At 38.6% G+C, this 20,993-nt stretch overlaps 1 protein-coding gene across 2 annotated transcripts in view; it reads right to left on the bottom strand.

Annotated features, from left to right (window-relative positions):
• ZPBP (zona pellucida binding protein) overlaps positions 1-20,993 on the bottom strand; it is a 123,719-nt gene that overhangs the window by 33,388 nt on the left and 69,338 nt on the right. The window contains exon 7 of one of the 2 annotated variants that reach the window (XM_075557504.1): positions 16,466-16,643. The exons of the other annotated variant lie outside the window; for it this stretch is intronic. Within the exon in view, the coding sequence (XP_075413619.1) occupies positions 16,466-16,643 (178 nt within the window). The remainder of the gene's footprint in view (positions 1-16,465; positions 16,644-20,993) is intronic. 2 annotated transcript variants of the gene reach the window in all.

Consider the following 20,993-nt stretch of genomic DNA (forward strand, 5'->3'; position numbering starts at 1 on the left):
ATTGTCTTCTTTCACCATACTTAATCCATATGCTGAGTAAATATCTGAGACACTGGACTACCTGCAGAAAATGGCATTAGTGTTGGAAAAGGGCTAGTAACTTGTGATATGCAGATGACACAACCTAGCTTCCTTAAATCCAAGAGAACTAGAAGAACTTACTGATGAAATCAACACTATAGTCTTCAGTATGGATTACAATCGATGTAAAGAAAACAAATGCTATCACATAGGAGACAATAGGGAAAATCATGAAAGATGAAGAGTGTAAAATTTCTAGGATTTCATTTTACTTGGATACACAATACTTATGGAAGAAATAATCCTGAAATCCAATGATGTGCTGCATGGAGAAAATAGTGATAAAGAGCAAAAATTTCACTTTCAGGACTGAGGAGCTATTGACACAGATAATGATATTTTCAATCACCTCATATGCCTGTAAAAGTTGGACCAAGTAAAGATGACCTTAAGGAACTTGATGCATTTTAAGTATCGTTTTGACATAGAATATTGAAAGCACTATGGACCACCAAAAGAATAAGTAAATCCACCTTAGAGGAATTGTAACCAAAATACTCCTTAGAGGACTCTCAACAAGATAGATTGACACAGTGGCCGCAATATTGGGCTCAAACATGACAACAGTTGTAAGGCTGCTGCAGGGCCAGGTTGTTGTACATTCTGTTGTTAATAGGGATGTTCTGAGTGGTCACCTAGCAGCAGCAACAGCAATGTAATAAAAGCGGAAAAACAAACAAACATGCTCATCTCAATGGCTGTGCATCAGTATGTCTACACATACAAGACGTCCCACAACTGCCAAGAGTGCAGGAGCCATTTCTGCAGTGGATATATCTGCATCCAAGTCCATAACACCTAAACCAACAAGAAGCTTGAACGTGTGGAAAGTGAGCCTCAACACATTCACAACTGTGAGAAGCCACAAGCAAAAATGTTACACTTGCAGCCAATGTGGCAGGGCCTTCATCTGTTGCATGGTGCTTAACAGGTGGGAAGCCCTATGAGTTCCAGGAGTATGGTAAGGCCAATTCTTACCGCAACTGGGGACTCGTATGTGCTAGAAGCTCTTTCTCCAAAGCACCTTTGACAAGGCCTTCAGGTAAAGCTGGAAGCTCACACAGCATCTAAAGATCCACTACTGGGTAACTGGGTTGGACCATCAAGGGACACCACCCTGAGAGGAAAGGACTCCATCGCTCATGCTCCCATGAATGCACAGCTCTGCAGGCCCAGCACCCCCAGTTCAAACTTTCCGGCTGCTATTGGGACTATGGTACATATACAGTCAGTGCAGGCAGATTATATGTTGTTATACGTGTTCTCTAAATTGGCAGCCGTTTCATTTCTTTAAAGATATACTTTAGATGCTAGCTTAACCCACACTTTACAATTCAATAGTTCAATCATATTAATGAGAATGATGTAATCACTACTACAATCACTTTGGGGAAATTTTCTTTTTTATTGTAGTTTTTAATGACATTTTCTGTCATTGTTGTTAGCTCTTCACCTTCCCCCAACCTCGCTGCCATCTCCCTAAGTAATTATTAATCCAGTTATTTTCTTTATAGGTTTACCTATCTTAGATTTGATACACAGAAAATATACAAAGCAAGAAACAAACAAAAAAATTCAACAATGACAAAAAGACAAAGAGAAAACCCTCAATTGAAAAAGAGCAGAAAATGTGTTTTTAATAGGGAGATCAAGGGATAGGGTGTTCGTTACATTTTAACCTAACTACATCTGCCAGAAGTGACTTTAAAATACTCTTTTATAGCAAGGCTACACACATCTTGAACTGGCAACAGTTTTCAATCTATTGGTTGTGACCCCTTTGGGTGTCGAACGACCCTATTGCAAGGGTCGTCTGATTCATAACAGTAACAAAATTACAGTTATCAAGTAGCAACAAAGATAATTTCATGGTTGTGGGGGTCACCACAACATGAGGAGCTGTATTAAAGGTTTCACCGCATTGGGAAGGTTGAGAACCACTGGGTTAGAGGGTCTTCAACCCGAGGTTTACTCCATGTGGGGACTCTACAAATGAATTTTGAGCTCTCCACTGTCATTCACAGCCTTCTGCAAAACAAATGTTCAGAATTAAAGGTCTGATGCCATTCTTTTCCTCCAGATTGGGATTTTACTATTTACGTATACATCACACTGGCTGGTGTGCTTCTTCCATGTCGACTTCATTGATGCCTTACTTAGATGGCTGCTTGTTTTAAGAGATGCATATAAGACGTCAGATGCCCTTCTTTCTGACAGCCAGACACCATTGACGTTCTTCTTCACGCTTTGCTATAGCACCCATATCTTCAGTATTAAAGGTGTCACTTTAAATATCTCATTCTACAGCCTTTAGCGACTCCCATCTATTTCAACTGATCGTTCTGTCCAAGATTACTACCCTTTGAAATCATTACACCTTGACAGTTCACCAATGTCTTTTAAAGAATGTGTAATTTTGTACCTAATTTAACTCTTCTCTTCTAGTTGTTCTCAATAATGGATTTACCCGAATTACATGCCCTGTTCTTAAAGGAACTTAGTATATCCATTTAAAGAAAACCTTGCCAATCCATACTGTCAATGGTGATGATAATACTTCATAGTCCATATTTTTTCAATTCTTTATAAATTTGACTATCTAAAATTAAGATGATATCTTTGTGCATTTAAAGAAAATTTGAATTTTATTTTATACTGATAACAGATCTGTTTGAAAATCTATCGCTCATAAGGCAGAAAAATGTTCCTGTATTTATATTTTTGTTTGAACAATTAAAGCAAGGGTTCAGGCATACCTGATTGATTAGGACAAATTAAACACTTGATTATAAACAACTACATATAATTAACGGTATTCATTTCACTGCACAATTAATTAAATTTAGAAAGATATACTTTATTAATAGAAATCATTTAAGAACTATTAAATATTCTAACCTGTAAGTAATAATATCTTATTACTGAAATACTATATAACATCTTGTCATGTGTCCCACACTTATTTCCAAAAGGAATAACTGCCTTAATGAGTGCTTACTAAATTTATAAAGAAAACAATGGGGAAAACCTGCATAGTATATTACTGAGCTATGCATTTAATCCATATTAGTTCAAAGCAAATGGACTGCTGTCCCAGTAGATGGATAGGCATTCTATCTAGGTATAGTCATATCAATTTTCATTTTCAACAGTTTCTAATCATTCATGCAAGTCAGAATCATCTACAAAACTTAGAATACATGTAAAAGGGAAGGTTAAAAAGTGTGTAAAAAGATAGGATTAAAAGATAATTGAATTTTTCATAAACTTATTGAAGCTCCCCTGTAAATGTATAATCCCCACTTGTTAAGTTAAAAACAAAAATAGGGACTCAGGGGAAAATGCTCACTAGATAGGATTCACCTGTCTGGAGCTCCTGCTGCCAGACCAGAAAAAAAGGAGGTAAGGTGAAGGACACTGGGAGGTAGAGTACTGAAATTAGAACTAGGGTACTAGGGTCTCTCCTGAACCCCTTTTCTGAGTTTGATTTCCACTCACAAAGCAAATCAAGAATGCTCTAAAGTGCTCTAGCTTTGGCGAGCCTGGGGACTGGAAAGCTCCTTGTGCTCTTGCCAGGAGCAGCAATTTCTCCAGGCTGACATCCTAAAGGAGACAAATCCAAGACACGAGGAGAACCCCATGCCGGAGCTCTGTACACTGTTGTCTGCCTTGAGCTCACAGCCTGGGGAGTGGCACTGGTGGGTAGCCATAATTTGGAGTAGAAAAAGCAGATTTTTACCTGAGGTAGATCGTGGTGTGGGAGAAAATAAGCGGATAGTCAGAGTTCAGGGAGAGAATTTAGTTCCAATTGGCCGAGAGGGAAACAACCCCCCTGATAAGCTGGATCTCCCCCTCTGGGAGTCAGCACGACAGCCCCCAAATCAGAGCACATCACAAGCATAATAGAAAAAAAGAGTGAAATATATATTATTGGTTAAAAACTCAATCCCCCGTCTTATTGCTCAACTCCAAGGAACACATATATCAGCATAAGAAGAAGCCTAGCTAAGGAATGACAAATTGTATTCTAGCTGGCCAGGGGGATGAAAAATAAAAATATAAAATCCTCGGATCTAGTACAGCACCAGCAATCTAGAAAGGACAATAAGCCCAGCTTCCTGCTCAGTGATTCCACACACAGCTGGAGAGGTCCTGCCTGTCCTGGGGTCCTAGATGGGGCTATGGGAACACCCCAATACTCACCTCTGCTGCAATGCTCATACAGCACAAGGCAGATATACCAGTGAACTCAAGCTCTCAGCACCGCAGTGGGAACTGACGCCTGGCCACAAGTGCGATCTTGCCTTTGAAAATAATCCCACCCTGCATCTGTGGAACCTTACATCAATTGGGCACACGAGGCCACTACCTTGAGGAGAGTTGGAACTCTACCACCCTCACGGACAGGTGATCAAGTCTCAGTTATCTCCTTACTTACCACTCTATTTCTTCTCCATTTATTCACTGGCCCTTCTATCTTTCCCACCACAGTCAGTCTCAACGAGCACAGGTTTGTATTGGGTTTCTTTCCTCATTTTCTTCTTTTTCCCTCTTTCTCCTCTTCTCTCCCACTCTTTCCTATCATATGCCACTAATGGCTTCCAGGTTACTATCCAGCACTTAGGGAAAATCAAATCAAATGGCAGGGAAAACTCCAGCCTGCCCTTCGTGGGAGTGCTGTACACCACACAAGGCAGCTGTGACAGCCATCTACACCATGTGGCGCTGCTGAGGAAACCTCTGTCGGACTTCTAAGGCTATCTCATCAACTAGATAAATTCTGCCCAGCACCACGGGGTTCCTGCATTAAAAGGGCACACCAACTTACCATTGTGGGGAAGGGTCTATACCCTTCTGGCCCCACATTCAAGAAATCAGGAATCAGCTAACTTTATTCTTTATTTCCTCCTTCTCTCTCTCCTCCCTCTTTACCATCACAGCCAATCTTAGTGAGCACTAAGTTGAGTTTATGTACCCTTCTTTCACTTTCTTCTCTTTTTCATCTTTCCTCTCTCTTTTATTGTTCTCTTCACTTCTCTCTCTGCTTACACGATTCTCTCTTCTCCCTTTCTTTCCGTTCACATGTCACTGCTGGTTCCCAGACCCCAACCCGCTGCCTGGGGCAACTCTGCTCACCCAGTGGGGAGAGCTACAGCCTGCTTCCTAAGAGAGTGAGGTACACAACACAAGTCAGTGCTTCACACAGCAAAGCATGGGGTGAACTATCTCTTTATCTATTTTTTAATTCTCCTTCACTTTCATTTTTTTCTTCTTTTTCTTTCTTTGTGTTCTTCTTTCACTTTTTCTTTTCTTCTCTTCTCCTAGCTCTTCTCTCATTCCTACCACAGCCTCAGCAAATTCAGTGCTCCATTTTATTTTATTTTATTTCTAAAAAAATTTTTTTACTGTTTTCATTTGTTTACTCAGGGCATTTTAGGTGTGTGTGTGTATGTAAGTGCATGCCAGTATGCTTGGTATTGTTGTTCCAGTCTGGGTCTTCTTCTTTCTCTCTCTTTCCTCTCCTTTCGCTCTCTTTCCTGTCACAAGTCACGAGCAGCCTTGAGGCCACTCCTCTCTGTCTAGGGCAACTCTGAAGGCCCAACTGGGGGAGCTCCCACACGCATTTATTGACTTTGCAAGCAGCTGGGGAAATCACGCCGGTTGTCTTCCATACACAAAGCAGCAGGGGGCTTTCCCTTGAAAACAGTGGTGGCATCTCCAGCAAAAAACCCGAGGCCCTACAAGTGACCACCACTGATGGGGCTCCACGCCACTGTGGGAACATCCACAAAATTTCCAAGGTGATCTCTCGGTCTACTGTAATTCCCCTGCCAGCTACAGAGATCTACACCAAGGAGAGTATACCCACACGCCCTCCACAGCACTCCAGTTGAAGAGGAAAACACCACAGACCAGCCAAGGTGCTCTAAGAACCAGGAAGCCTACTTAAGAGACCGGGCAGAGAAATGACACCCTGGTGGACCCACAACAACCTGACCTGCACAACATGAGAGGAATATGCAACACATTCCAAATAATGGAATACTGGATGGCTAGGATAAGAGTGAAACTACAGGAAGATATAGCGATAGCCTGACCCTTCAGTATAGGTGCCAGTGGGTAGTTCATAGAAGCAATCATACGAATCCCCCAAGAGAGAATCCAGGGCTCTTCAACTCAGGAAGATGGTTCCAGGCTCCTCTAAATCAACACGTAAACAACAACCGGTTCTAAAGGCTTCAACTAAAAATCAGGATAAACAGAAGACAATGCTAAAAGAAGTCATGAACCTAACTATGGGCATAGAAGAAGCAGATATTGACCTGCCACAAAAGGAAAATTTCAAAATGCTGATTGAAGTCCAAAAGGATATGAGGGAAGCAATGCAGAAAAAAGATGAAATGATAGAAGATAAAAAGACAACGCACCAAAGAGTTAAGGGATGAAATAACAAAATCCAGTGTCAAAGTGGCAGACCTTTCCAACAGACTTGAGTAGGCAGAGAATCACACCAGTGACCTTGAAGATAACCAAACAGACCTCAGCAAACTGGAAAAGCAGTCAAAGAAGATAATCATAGTAGCTGAAGAAAACTTGAGAGCTATGTCTGATGCTATGAAAAGAAACAATATTAGAATAATTGGACTACCGGAACAAAACACAACAAAGAAGTCAACAGTGAAAATAGTGAAGGAATTCTTAAAGGAAAGCTTCCCCAGCTTAATAAATGAAAACCAGGCAACCATTCAAGAGGCTGAAAGAACACCAGCCAGACTGAATCGCCAAAAGAAGTCACCAAGACACATAATTGTCAAATTATCCAGCTATGAGGAAAAGGAATTAAGGAAAAGCAAACAGTCACGTACAAAGGTACCCCAATAAGAGTATATTCAGACCTATCAGCAGAAACGATAACAAAGACGGGATAATGGAGTAGCATATATCAAAAATTGAAGGAAAACAACAAGCCCAAAAATAGTTTACCTTGCCAAATTATCTATTAAGATAGATGGAGAAGTAAGAGTCTTACCAGACAAGGACAACCTCAAAGAATACATAAAAAGAAACCTAGCCCTACAAACGATCCTTGCTGATCTATTATGGCCAGAAGATCGACACTCACTGAGGACAAATAAAAGACCATCATATAGAACAACTCCACTCATGGGGTGACAAAGAGGAAACATCCCCCAGCATAGCATCAGCTCAAAAGTGAAAAGAAGGCAAACATAAACCACACACACAACACAAGTGGATAAGATAGGTAGATAGGAAAAGATCCAACACAAAAAGTACAAGATGACATCACAGAGTCCACAGATGGATATATTAACACAATACCAATAACCTGTACTTAGGCATTAAAAAGCAGAGGCTTGCAGAATGGCTCAGGAAACATAACCCATCGATCTGCTGACTCCAGAAGACTCATCTCAAGCTTGCAGTAAAACAGCTTGAGAATTAAAAGCTAGAGAAAAATATACCAAGCAAATGGCAATGGAAAACAAGCAGGGGTAGTGATCTTAATATCTGACCAAATTGACCTCAAGATACAGGCTATAACAAGAAAAAAGGAGGGGCATTATATCATGCTCAAGGGAACAATAGACCAAGAATCAGTGAGCATAATAAACATATACTACCTAACGAGAGACCTGCGATATTTGTAAATCAGACACTCCAAAAGATGAAAAAAGAGATCACCGGCTCAACAATTATAGATGGTGACTTTAATACACCACTCTCTGAAAAAGACACATCATTGGGAAAGAAACTCAACAAGGAGGCTACAGATCTAAATAGCACAATTGGACGACTTGACTTGATAGATATTTTCAGAACTTTCCACCCACAGCAAGAAATTCACATCCTTTTCAAGTACACATGGCACATATTTGAAAATAGACCATATGATGGGACAAAAGTCAAACTTGAGTAAATTCAAGCACATAGATATTATACAGACATCTCTCTCTGATCTCTTGGCCATAAAGCTGGAAATTAACAGAAGGACGGTTAAGAAAACAAGGGCAAACAATTGGAGGATGAATAATTTCATATTTCAAAGGGAGCGGGTATTGACCTAGATCAGAGAAGAAATCAGAAAGTTTCTAGAAACCAATGAAAACGAAAATACAACATACCAAAAACTGTGGGATACAGCAAAGGCATTTATCAGAGGAAGGATGAAAGCAATAAATGCACACATTAAAAAAGAACAGAGACTCGTGAGTGATATGCTGACACAAAACTTACAACAACTAGAGTAGAGTCCACAGAACAACCCGACAAATAACAAGAGGATATATATATAATAAAAATCAGAGCTGAGATACAGGGAAGGGAAAACAAGAAAACTGGGGGAAAATTAATGCCGCCAAAATTTGGTTCTTTGAAGGCACTGACAGAATTGATAAGCCACTGGCAAACCTAACCAAAGAAAGGAAGGAACAAACAACATTTGCAAGGATGAGGGATGAAACAGGGGACATTAAAACGAACCCTAATGAAATCAAAAGGATAATTACACAGTACTATGAAGGTCTATATAATGAATTCAACAATTTGGAAGACATGGACAAATATTTGGGAAACCAATCCCTCCCTAGACTATCCCAGATGGATGTCAAGAACCTCAACAGACTCATAGCAATGGAAGAAATAGACAAGTTAACCAAGGGATTACCAACAAAAAAGCCCCCAGACCAGATGGCTTCCAGGAGAGCTCTACCAAGCAATCAGGGTAGAATTGACACCAATCTATACAAACTCTTTTAGAATACAGGAAAAGATGGAAAACTCCCAAATTCTTTCTATGAAGCTAGTATGTCTGATACCTAAAGCAGGAAAATATACCACAAGAATTGAGAACAGACCAATATCCCTAATGAACATTGATGCAAAAATCCTTAACAAAATATTGGCCAATCAATACCAGGAGGTAAGGGGGTGTAGAAAGGGAGAACCGATCTCATGGATCTCCATGTAACCTCCTCTCTGGGGGATGGGCAACAGGAAGGTGGCTGAGGGGAGACGCCAGGCAGTGTAAGATAAGATAAAATAATAATTTATAAACTATTAAGGGTTCATTGGGCAGGGGGGAGCAGGTAGGGAGGGGGAGGGGGGAAAAAGGAAAATGAGCTGATTCCAGGAACCCAAATGGACGGCGAATTAGGAGAATGACAAGGGCAACAAATGTATAAGGGTGCTTTACTCAATTGATGTATGTATGGATTGGATAAGAGTTATATGAGCCCCAATAAAATGATTTATTTTACAAAAAAAGCACAACAATGGGTGAAGGGAGACATCGGACAATGTAAGACATGACAAAATAATAATAATAATTTATAAATTATCAAGGGTTCATGAGGGAGGGGAGATGGAGAGGGAGGGGAAAAATGAGTTGCTGATACCAAGGGCTCAAGTAGAAGCAAATGTTTTGAGAATGATGATATCAAAAAATGTACAAATGTGCTTTACACAATGTATGTATGTATGGATTGTGATGAGTTTTTGTGAGCCCTCAATAAGTGGTTTAAAATTTTTTTTTAAATACAGGCCAATAGAATACAAAAGCATATTAAAAAGTAATTCACTGTGACCAAATGGGATTCATACCAGGGATGCAGGGATGGTTCAACATACAAAAGACCCTCAGCATTATTCGCCCAATTGGCAGGATAAATGATATAGAACCACATGATAAATATTGATAGATGCAGGAAAAGCATTTGACAACATCCAACACGCATTCCTGTTTAAGACACTCAAGAAGATAGGAATAGAAGGAAAATTCTTCAATATCATACAAGCCATATATGAAAAACCAGTAGCCAACATGGTAGTTAACGGACAAAAGACAAAAAGAATTCCACTGAAAAAGGGGACCAGACAAAGGATCCCCCTTGTGCCCACTCCTATTTAACATCGTATTGGAGGTCCTAGCTAACAATAAAAGACAAAAGAACTATCTGGGGAAGAGACAAATTTAGTATTATTAGCAGATTATAGTATTCTATATATCGAAGATCCCTAAACTCCACAAGCGGAGTGCTGGAAGCAATAGAGGAATATGGCAGAGTGGCAGGATACAAAATCAACAAACAGAAGTCTATTGGACTGCTCTACACATCAGACAAGATCACAGAAGAGAGGATAAAAAAGGCAGTACCCTTTACAATAGCCCAGTACAAATTGAAATACCTAGGGATATACCTGAGTAAAAAAACAAAAGATTTGTAAGAAGAAAACTATAAAACACCTACTATAGGAAAACCAAGAGTGACCTCCACAAATGGGAGACTCAATATAGTAAAGATGTCAGTTCTGCCCCAGGCACTATATAAATTCAATGCCGTCCTGATACGAATACCACCATCCTTCTTCAAAGAATTGGAAAAACAGAATACCAACTTCAAATGGAGGGGGAAGAAACCAAGAATTAGCAGAGAACACCTTAAGAAGGACAAAGTGGGGTGGGGGGGCTTGCTCTACCTGACTTTAGTATGTACTATACGGCCACAGGAGTCAAAACAGTGTGGTGCTGGTATAATGACAGATATTCAGACCAATGGAAAAGACCTGAAGACCCAGAAAAATATCGGCATACAGGCAACTGATCTTTGATAAAGGCCCCCAAAATATTAAATTGGAAGCAGATGTCATCTTCAATAAATGGTGCTGGGAAAAAATGGACATCTACCTGCAAAAAAATGAAGCAAGACCCTTACCTCACTCCATGCACAACAATAAGCTCAAGGTGGATCACAGACCATGAGATAAAGCCACAAATAATTAGGGCCATTAATGAGGGAATTGGGACAAACCTGAGAACCTTGGCATAAGGAATACATAGGCTATCAGAAATAAGGAAGGATACAAATACAGAGGAGTCACAAATAGACAAGTGGGATATACTGAAGATAAAACACCTGTGTACCTCAAAAGAATTCACCAAGAGAGTAATACGAGAGTCCACCGACTGGGAAAACATCTTTAGCAATGCACATCAGACAAAGGCCTTACTACTAAAATCTACAATACTTTGCAAGGTTACAATAAGAGAAAAATGAATTGCCCACTGAGAAGGTGGGCAAAGGACCTGAACAGAAGTTTCACAGACTCTAAAATCCGAATGGCCAGTAAACCTATCAGAATATCTTCCTGATAATTAACAATAAGAGAAATGCAAATCAAAACAACTCTGTGATACTATCTAACACCCTCAAAGATAGCCCAATTCAAAAATCAGAAAGCAACAAGTGTTGGAGGGGCTATGGTGAGATAGGAACTCTCATCCACTGCTGGTGGGCCTGTAGGTATGTACAGCCACTATGGAAATTGATTTGGCAATTGCTAAAACAGATGGAAATTGAGCTACGATACGACTTAGCAATCCCCCTACTGGGCATATACCCAGATGAGTAAAGAAACAAACCATGGCCAGACATCTGTGCTTAGTTCTCAATCGCAAGGAGTTGGAAACAACTCATGAATGGATTAAACGACAACCCATGAATGGATTAAAAGACATACATATGGAGTACTATGCATCACTAAAAAGCAGTGATGAGCGCATGAAGCATATTGTCGCATGGGGAGAACTGGAAATTATACAAAGTGAAGTAAGCCAAGCACAAAAGAACAAGTATAACATGAGTTTACTGAGGTAAGTTTACATATAAAAAACAAACAAACAAAAAAGAAAAGTAAATGCAAAGGGACACAGGAAAATATCTACTATATACAAACTCTGCAGGGGTGAGGTCCAGGTAGCATGGTAGGGGCCAGACTAAATCCAGGGGTACACATGGTAGCCAACTAAAAAGGAGGCAGGAGGGAGGAAAGAAAATAAAGTTGTGTGGCAGGGCAATAGGGCACTGGCCACCCAAGAGGAGGGCATTGTTTGTGCCTGCACAGGGAAAGAGGGGCCAGACTTAAAGCCAGTGCCAGACGAATGCAGTGTGCCGGCAAGGAGTGGGGAGCCAGTGGAGGGGCCTGAGGGCTCGGCCCCCATACCAGCTTCATGAACAACTGCCCCTCTCCTCAGAAGAATTTACTTTAGTGGACAGCACTGAAGCTATTGCTCAGGGAGAGGGGCATGTCTGATCAGATCACATGGGAGCAAGTGAAAGAGGACGAAGAAAGAGTGGAGCACATCCTGGCCCACCAGGATTGGAGGACGATGTCCCCATCTGAATAGCCAATGCACAGAGTGGACCATATGGCTGGTCCCACTAGGAGAGACACCATCCCTTGGTGGCCCAGGGACCTAAGGGGCACAACACTGGAGACTCAGTGTCAGGACTGGCCCAGACTGACCCCGTGACACCGAGCCAAACCACTAAAGGAATGCGTCAGAACAACTGTGGGAGAACAGGAAGCCACCGTGGGAGCACAAAAAGACAGACTCAGTCCAGAGCGTGGCATCCCATTGTACCTGACTGAAAGACACTCCTAGAGATAAAAAATCAAGCCTTGATCTTTTTACAGGTTTTTCTCTTTTTAAATTTTTTTCTTTTTATTTAATCTTCTATGGGTCATTGGTTTTCTTTTTTGTTGTCACCACAGTGTTCTCATTCATCACCTATCTTGCTATGACTTGATTTTTGGTGCATATTATTTCTCTACAGATCTATATAGATAACATAAGCTAGATGAATTGTCTGGAGGAGAAAACAATGGGACCAATGGTTCCAGGGGGACACGGGAGAGGGGTAGGTGGGGGTAAGGAGGTGGTGCTGAACAACCCAGGGACAGGGGAGCAATAAGTGATTCAAAATCAGTGGCAAGGAGAGTGTGAGAGGCCTGGTAGGGATTCAACAAGAGCAATGGAACCAAGAGATTACTGAAACCCAAATGAAGGCTGAGCATGATAGTGGGACAAGAGGAAAGTAAAAGGAAATAGAGGAAAGAACTAGGTGACAAAGGGTATTTATAAAGCTCTAAATACTGGCATGTACATAGGTAAATTCATTTATATAGGAGGATGGGGAAATATATCTACCAGCATATATTTACAGGTTTAGTATGAAGGCAGCAGATGGACATTGGGCCTCCACTCAAGTACTTACTCAATGCAAGAACACATGGTTCTATTAAACTAGCATTTCATGATGCATACCTTCCCGACATGATTGTTGAAGAAAAATGTGTGCATAAGAAAATGTGGTGAAGCAAGCTGATGGTGCCCAGCTATCAAAAGATATAGCATCTGGGTTCTTAAAGGCTTGAAGATAAACAAGCGGTCATCTAGCTGAGAAGCATCAAAGCCCACATGGAAGAAGCACACCAGCCTGTCTGACCACAGGGTATAGAAGGGACCAGTTATCAGACATCAAAGAACAAAAAAACATATCATTGGAAATGTGGGTGAGTGCAGAGTGGAGACTCAAAGTCCACCGGTAGGCAACTGGACACCCCCTTACTGAAGGGTTGTGGGGACTAGATGAGTCAGTCAGGGTGCAGGGTAGCAACGATAAAACATATAACTTTCCTCTAGTTCTTCAATGCATCCTTCCCCCCTCCCCCACTATCATGATCCCAATTCTACCTTACAAATCTGGGTAGATCAGAGGATGTACATTGGTACAGATAGCAACTGGAAATCCAGGGAATCCAGGGCAGATGAACCCTTTGAGACCAGTGGTTAGAGTGGTGATGCCTGGAGGGTGGAGCGAATGTGGGGTGGAAGTGGGGAACCAATAACAAGAATCTATATATGACCTCCTCCCTGGGGTATGGACGGCAGAGAAGAGGGCAGGGGAAGATGTCAGACAGTGTAACATATGATTAAACAATGATAATTTATGAATTATGGAGGGTCCATAAGGGAGGGGGTCGGGGGAGTACAGGGAAGGAGAACAATGAGGAGCCGATATTAAGGGCTCAAGTAGAAGGCAAATGTTTGAAAATGATGATGGCAACAAATGTACATATGTGCTTGACACAGTGGATGTCTGTATGGATTGTGATATGAATTGTATGAGCCCCCAATAAAATGATTATAAATAAATAAACAACATTCAGATAATTGTGATAGCTGCTGAAATTCTAAAATCGTTGCCAGAGTTTAAAGAGAGATAAGTGTAGGGAATGAACAAAGATGATAAATAATAACAAAAAGCTATACAGATTACATAGTAAAATATATTTCAAAATCTGCATTTCAATAAAACACTATCAGAAAGTATATATTATATAGTGGGTTTGGTTATTGTAATGATATAAACTATTAATTATGAGACACCAATGATTAATGATGAATCTGATGAAAAGTTTTTATTTTCAGTGTTAAAATGACTGATAAGAATGGTAGATTGCTAAGAATCGCCGAAAGTAAAGTTATGGAGAGCTAGTTCATTGTTGTTGTTAAGTGTTTTACAGTTAGTTCCTACTCGTGGCAGCCTTATGAACAACAGACCAAACACTGCTCCGTCCTGTGCCATTCTCACGCTTCTTCTGCGGGAGCCACTGTGTCCGTCCTTCTCCTCCTTGAGGAGCTTCCTCTCTTTCACCGCTCCTCTACATTATCAAACACAAAGTCCTTCTCTAGGGACTGCAGCCCCTACCTGCTCCCCCCACCCCCACCCTGATTATTTGTACAAAATTTCTAAGGTGAAGTCTGTCCATCCTGGCTTTTAAGGATCATTCTGGCTGAGATAGTATTTACCTCTAGGTTTGCTTTCTAAAATCTTTATTATCTTTCTCACAATTTGACAGTCTACACATCATATGACTAGGTGTGTTATGCATGCAATTCCTATGTCTGTAAATTCTGTGGGCAGAGAACAAATAATGCTCAAAACAGTCAGGGAAACAAAGTATCAGAGAAAACACTGAATTCTCTATGTTTTCTTGTTTTACTTCTATGGGGTCTTTCATCTGGAATAAAATAATTTATCACTGAAGTTGGTCAAAATATGAAGCATAAGGTAACTTTTATAATTATAAGGTAGAATTAGAAAAGCTGACAATTGCGTTATTTCCTGAATTTTATAAACCTTTAGAATTATAAAATTGTGTATACTTTGCAAAAATTTGAAAATTCTATTTCATTTTAAAGAGCTATTTTAATTACTTAAAAACTTCTTAGAATTAATAGGTATATTTTACTTTACCTTAAAATATTGTTGAATGCATATATAAATGTATACTAACAAAAACTAAGTTTCTGGATTCGGATTCGGATTTCTTTACCTAGTATTTCCAGGCTTTTCTTATATCCTTATCTGTTCTGTAGATTGATATGTACAAACATAATATAAAATTGGAATTTCTAAATCCTGTATTTGTGCTTCCTTTTTAGTACATTTGGTCAAATATGCATATTGTATATGTATGTTATATATTTAAGCAAAACCAAAAACTAATTTCAAAGATAAAATCAAATTAAATAAAGAAATGCAAAAATAATGTTTAGGTGCTGTTATGCAGAGACGTCTTAACCAAAGATAATAGAAAAGAATACATAAAAATAAGAGAAGACTGAATTAAAATGATACCAATTTAGTACTATTTAGTTACATAGTCTTCTAAAGACAGAAAATGTCGGTCTCATTCATCTCCTAACAATAGACATTCACGAATGAGCATTTATAGCCTCATTTTCAGCAAGCAGGCTCGACAGACCATTCTTCTATCAGAGAGGGGCATAAACAGCAGTTAGTGGCTAAGATCCTTCAGCGCTACTAAAAGAGTCAATCTATTTATTCCAGAAAATGGATACATTTGAAAGAGAACTCCCTAGATGATACAAACATGAACAGACTACTTTTTAAAGACCAGTGTCTCTAAGGCCACTGTCTCTCTATCAGTTTGTCAATCTCTGATAGCTTGAACTTGCTAGAATCTTACCATCTATGTCATGATGTTTCTTATAGTGAGATGTAGTTAATTAAGAGAAATCTAGGACAGGTAACAATTATTTTATACTGCATGTGATGTTCAAATACACAAAGGGTCACTCATGTTGGATAGGTTCCTGCAGAGCTTCTGAGACTAAAATGAACCTGGACACAAGCATGTCCATCAGCATGTGCAGGAAGGAGCATTTCTTAGCTCTGATATATGTAGGGTCAACATGAGCACAGCCAACTCTAGATTACTATCAATAATGACAAATGCAAAAACCTGTTAATTACTTGTGCTTTATCCCAGACAATTGCCTGATGCTACCACCCTTCTTTGCAGTAACATGAATAGTAAGGCCAGAATTTAGCCAGGTTTATTCTTCTACATATTCAGATTCACAGAGAATGTTTTTAAATACTATTTTAAAGAACTAAAGAAATATAAAAAGCTAGTTAAAATATGTTGTAGCCAGAACAAAAGTAACTGATTTTTCATGAAAATAAAAAATGAATTAGAGTTCATTACATACCACAACACTCAGGGCAGTTTGGATGTGTTAGGGCATTCATTCCATACCCTGGAAAGCAGCGATTAATCCAAACCATTTGGAGAGTACCTTCAATATAGTATATTTCAGGCAATGGTTCTGCACGTCTGCCTAGAACTTCTACTTGTTGATTAAAAAATCTTTCTATGAGAGTTTTAGCCTAAAATATAAATGCAAATTGGAAAAGCATTAGTCACCTTTTATATTCATAAGTATATTTTTAAAACAAATAAATTGCTTAGAAATTTAGAGGTGAGGGAAAACATTTTGGAGCTTTTCTTGCATTGACAGACTACAAATAACAGATGTAAAAATGAAAAAAAATATATCTCTAAATCCAAAATATTTACAACGATCCTTCCACATATAAAAGAAACAACTTGGATATGTAGCTACATCTTTGGTCTCTCTTGATTTTAATTACGATATTGCTGTTTATATGAGCAAGATGAAGCTTTCTACTCCAATCAAGATTTATGTCTCAGAATCCCTTGGGGAAATTCTACTCTGTCCTATAAGATTAGTATGGCTCAGAATCAACTTGATGGCTTTAAGAATATATGAGCAATATCAAAAGAACCCTTTGAACTTAGATGTAATCTAAAGAGCTCTGGTGGTGCTATGGGCCAGGCATTGGACTGCTAACCACAAGACCCACGGTGTGAACGAACTCTGCTTCATGGGAGAAAGCAGTGGCTATCTGTTTGCAGAAAGATTGAGTCTCAAAGCTCTAGATAAGGTTACACTGAGTTGAAATTGAGTCCGTGGCAGTGGATTTAATTTAATTTGTGTTTTAAAATTTTTTAAATAATTAAGCTGCGAATCTTGAGGCATACCCACAATTCAGTCCACAAAGTAATATTGGGCTTAAAATCACGAGTAAAACACATATTACAACTTCTACATCTATGTTCCAAAAATTAAGCTTACAAAATGAGTAAGATATCATTGAGACCTATAATTACTTTTATATTTGTAATCATTAGTGTGACTTCACTTATCAAATTAACAAGATATTTATTTTTTCTGATATTCATAACCTCTAGTTGTTAAAGCATGAGTTACTGTAATGTACTGAATTCTTTTATAAGCCAGGTATGCTCAATCATACCATGTTGTTCAATTGCACCTCTAGTAAAAAGTATAGCTGGACTGACCCCTGAAAAAATATTACTACAAATTGTGCTCTTTAATTCACTCACGCTTTCTAATAATTCATATCACTCCTATAAAAATTTGTATAAATAAAAAACCTCAATATTAATTCAATTTAAATATATAATTCCTATTGTTTTCACTACTCAGTTACTAACTTTCACAGCTTCGTAGTTTTCCTTGATTTTGACAAATTCCAAGGATTTTAATTTTTTCTTTTACATGATCAACTTACATTTTTAGCTAAGGAAGCACTAAATCAAAAACCAAATTCCCAACTCACTGCTAGCACGCTAAGGCAGACTCCCAGGGGCCTTTAGCAAAGGGCACAACTGCCCCTGTGAGTTTCCAGGACTGCAATTGTTTACAAAGCCCTATTCTAGAATAGACAGGTATTTTCTTAATTATTAATCACCTACTAGTATAAACATTTCTGTTAATGGTTCAAAGAATTTTTATCTTCTCCTTTATCTATAAAAGTGAGGGAGAAAGATGGGGCTCTCTACTTCTGAAAAGAGTTAGTCTTAGAAACTTTCAGGACAGTTCTACCCTGGACTTATAGGGTCTCTTCTGAGTTCACATCGACTCAACAGTAGTGAAGAAGAAATATCATGTGTTATATAAGATGAGAGTCCAGTTAGGGTTTCAATTTCTACTAAAGGAGTAGCAATACATACAAGGTGGCAACTACACCTGGATGATAGATTCATTTAGTTGTTGTTATTCAGCATGACCCTATGTACAACACAACAGAACAAGGCCCTGCCCTGCACCATCCTCACAAGTGCTCTTATATTTGAGTCCGTTGTTGCAGCCACTTTGTCAGTTCATCTTGTCAAGGGCCTTCCTCTTTTTCACCGGCCCTCTACTTTACCAAGCATGATGTCCTTCTCCAGGAACTGGTCTTTCCTGACAATCTGTCCAAAATACACGAGAAAATGTCTCACCATCTTTACCTCTAAAGAGCTGTCTTTCAAGATTTGTTTGCTCTATTGGAAATCCATGACACTTTCAATATTCTTCGACAGCACCATAATTCAAATACATTACTACTTCTTCAGTCTTTCTCATTCAATGCCCAAATTTCACATGCATGGTAGGCAACTGAAAATACCGTGGCTTGTGTCAGGTGCATCTTAGTCCCCAAAGTCCGTCCTTGCTTTTCAGTATTTTAAAGAGGTCTTGTACAGGCGATTTAACTAATGCAGTGTCTTTTAATCTTTTGCCTGATGCTTCCATGAGCACTGTTTATGGATGCAAGCAAGAGGAAATCCTTTACAATAGTGGTTTCCAACCTTCCTAATTCTATGACCCTTTAATAGAGTTCCTCATGTTGTGGTGACCCCCAACCATAAAATTATTTTTCTTGCTACTTCATAACTGTAATTTTGCTACTGTGTGAATTATAATGTAAATATCTGATATGCAGGATGTAATTTCATTGTTACAAATTGAACATAATTAAAGCATAGTAATTAATCACAAAAATATGTAATTATAATTCATGAAGTGTTGTTTTACCCCCAATACTTGCTGCTTTCAACACACCAGCTGCTTTCTACACAGTAGTTACTGTCTACACGTGACTGGTCCACATAAGTACATTATGGCACCAACCCTGCCACATATACCTATATTTGTACATGGTGTATGTGATGGGGTTGGTGCAATGATGTCATCACACCGGGTACTCGTATGTGGGCGTATCTGCATGTGGGCGGACCTGCCTGGAAACAGATAGAGGAGCGGTGTCTCAGTTCCTAAGACCATTGGAAATATGTGTTTTCTGACCCCTGTGAAAGGGTGACCCCTGTGAAAGAGTCATTCACCTGTGAAAGGGACATTCAACCCCCAAAGGGGTCGTGATCCACAGGTTGAGAACCATTGCTTTACAACTTCAATTTTTTTTGTCCTTTTATCATGCCGTAACCTATTAATCTAGTTATGAAAGTTTTTGTTTTCTTTACATTGAGCTGTTTTCCATGCTTAAGGTTGCAACCCTAAATATTCATCAGCCAATGCTTTATGTCCTTTTCAATTTCAGCAAGCAAGATTGTGTCAGCTTCAGATCTCTCGCCGGTTGTTAATAAGCCTTCTTCCAATTCTGATGCCACATTCCTCTTCATATAATCCAGGTTGTTTGATTATTTCCTTAGTATAAAGATAGAATAAGTATGGCGAGAGGCTGAATAGGTAATCCAGATCTTACTCCAGTCTTGTAACACTCCATGCTGGAGAAGTCTTGAGGAAGTGCCAAAGCAAAGTTTAAAAATAATCAAGCAAAAAGAGGCATAAAAGTAAAACTGAAATGAATTTGGAATCTTTAGTGTGAAACAAGTTCATCTCAAACCAAAATATGAATTGAAATAAAAGTATAATATCCAAAATATTTAGGTCTCAACAAAAAAGTGACTTTAACACCAAACTGAAAAAAACAAAAAAATTCCAAGCCTCATGTATGAAGATAATCAATAGATATCAACAACAGAATAATACAAATTTTGTAATCATGTGAAAGATATTTTAAGTTACAAATCATAAAAGTATTTCAACAAAAGAAGGCATGGACCTTCTAACACAAACGATAAAAAAATGCATAAATAGATAGTGGTAAAATTATACAACATGATTTGCCATTTTATTGTACAACAAGAAAATACTGAAATGGCAAAATCCATCATCTACATTCACTACAATAAAAATTAAGATTAAATATCAGTATATCATATTAATAAATTCATTATAAAATAAACATTAAAAATCATGAACAAGTTGAAATAAGGAAATACATAGATAGTCTCAGCAGATAAAAAGATATAAAGACTAGCCAAACAGAAATTTCATAAATAAAAACTACCATTAAATAAAATTAAATGCACAGATTCAATAGTGGAGTGAATTGGAACAAATGGAAAAAATAAGTGACTACTGAGATGGAATATAAAAATGTTCATAACATTTTAACAAAAGAAAATGAATTGAAAACAAAACAAAAAGAACATTAGTCCTGTAAGACAATAAATACCAAAAGATTTTATATGCATGTCATTGGAGTCTCAGGAGAAGAGGGCTATAACCATAGAGGGTAGAAAGAGGCGGTACCCATTATTTTTATGTGATGAAAGAAAGGATTGTAAACTTCAAATAAAATATCCAGAAGAATTATCCTTCTGGAATGAATAAGAAATTAAGATATTTTCATGCAAAAGAAAACTAAGAGAATCTCTCACCTGCAGACTTACTCTCAAAGAACGGCTATGGAATATTTTCCAAAAATAAAGGAGACAACAAAACCAAGAACAATGGCATTAGTCATAATGGGAGTAAATATAACAGACTATTTTACTGATGTTAA

This window comes from Tenrec ecaudatus, chromosome 9, assembly GCF_050624435.1.
Source record: "Tenrec ecaudatus isolate mTenEca1 chromosome 9, mTenEca1.hap1, whole genome shotgun sequence".
Taxonomy (NCBI): domain Eukaryota; kingdom Metazoa; phylum Chordata; class Mammalia; order Afrosoricida; family Tenrecidae; genus Tenrec; species Tenrec ecaudatus.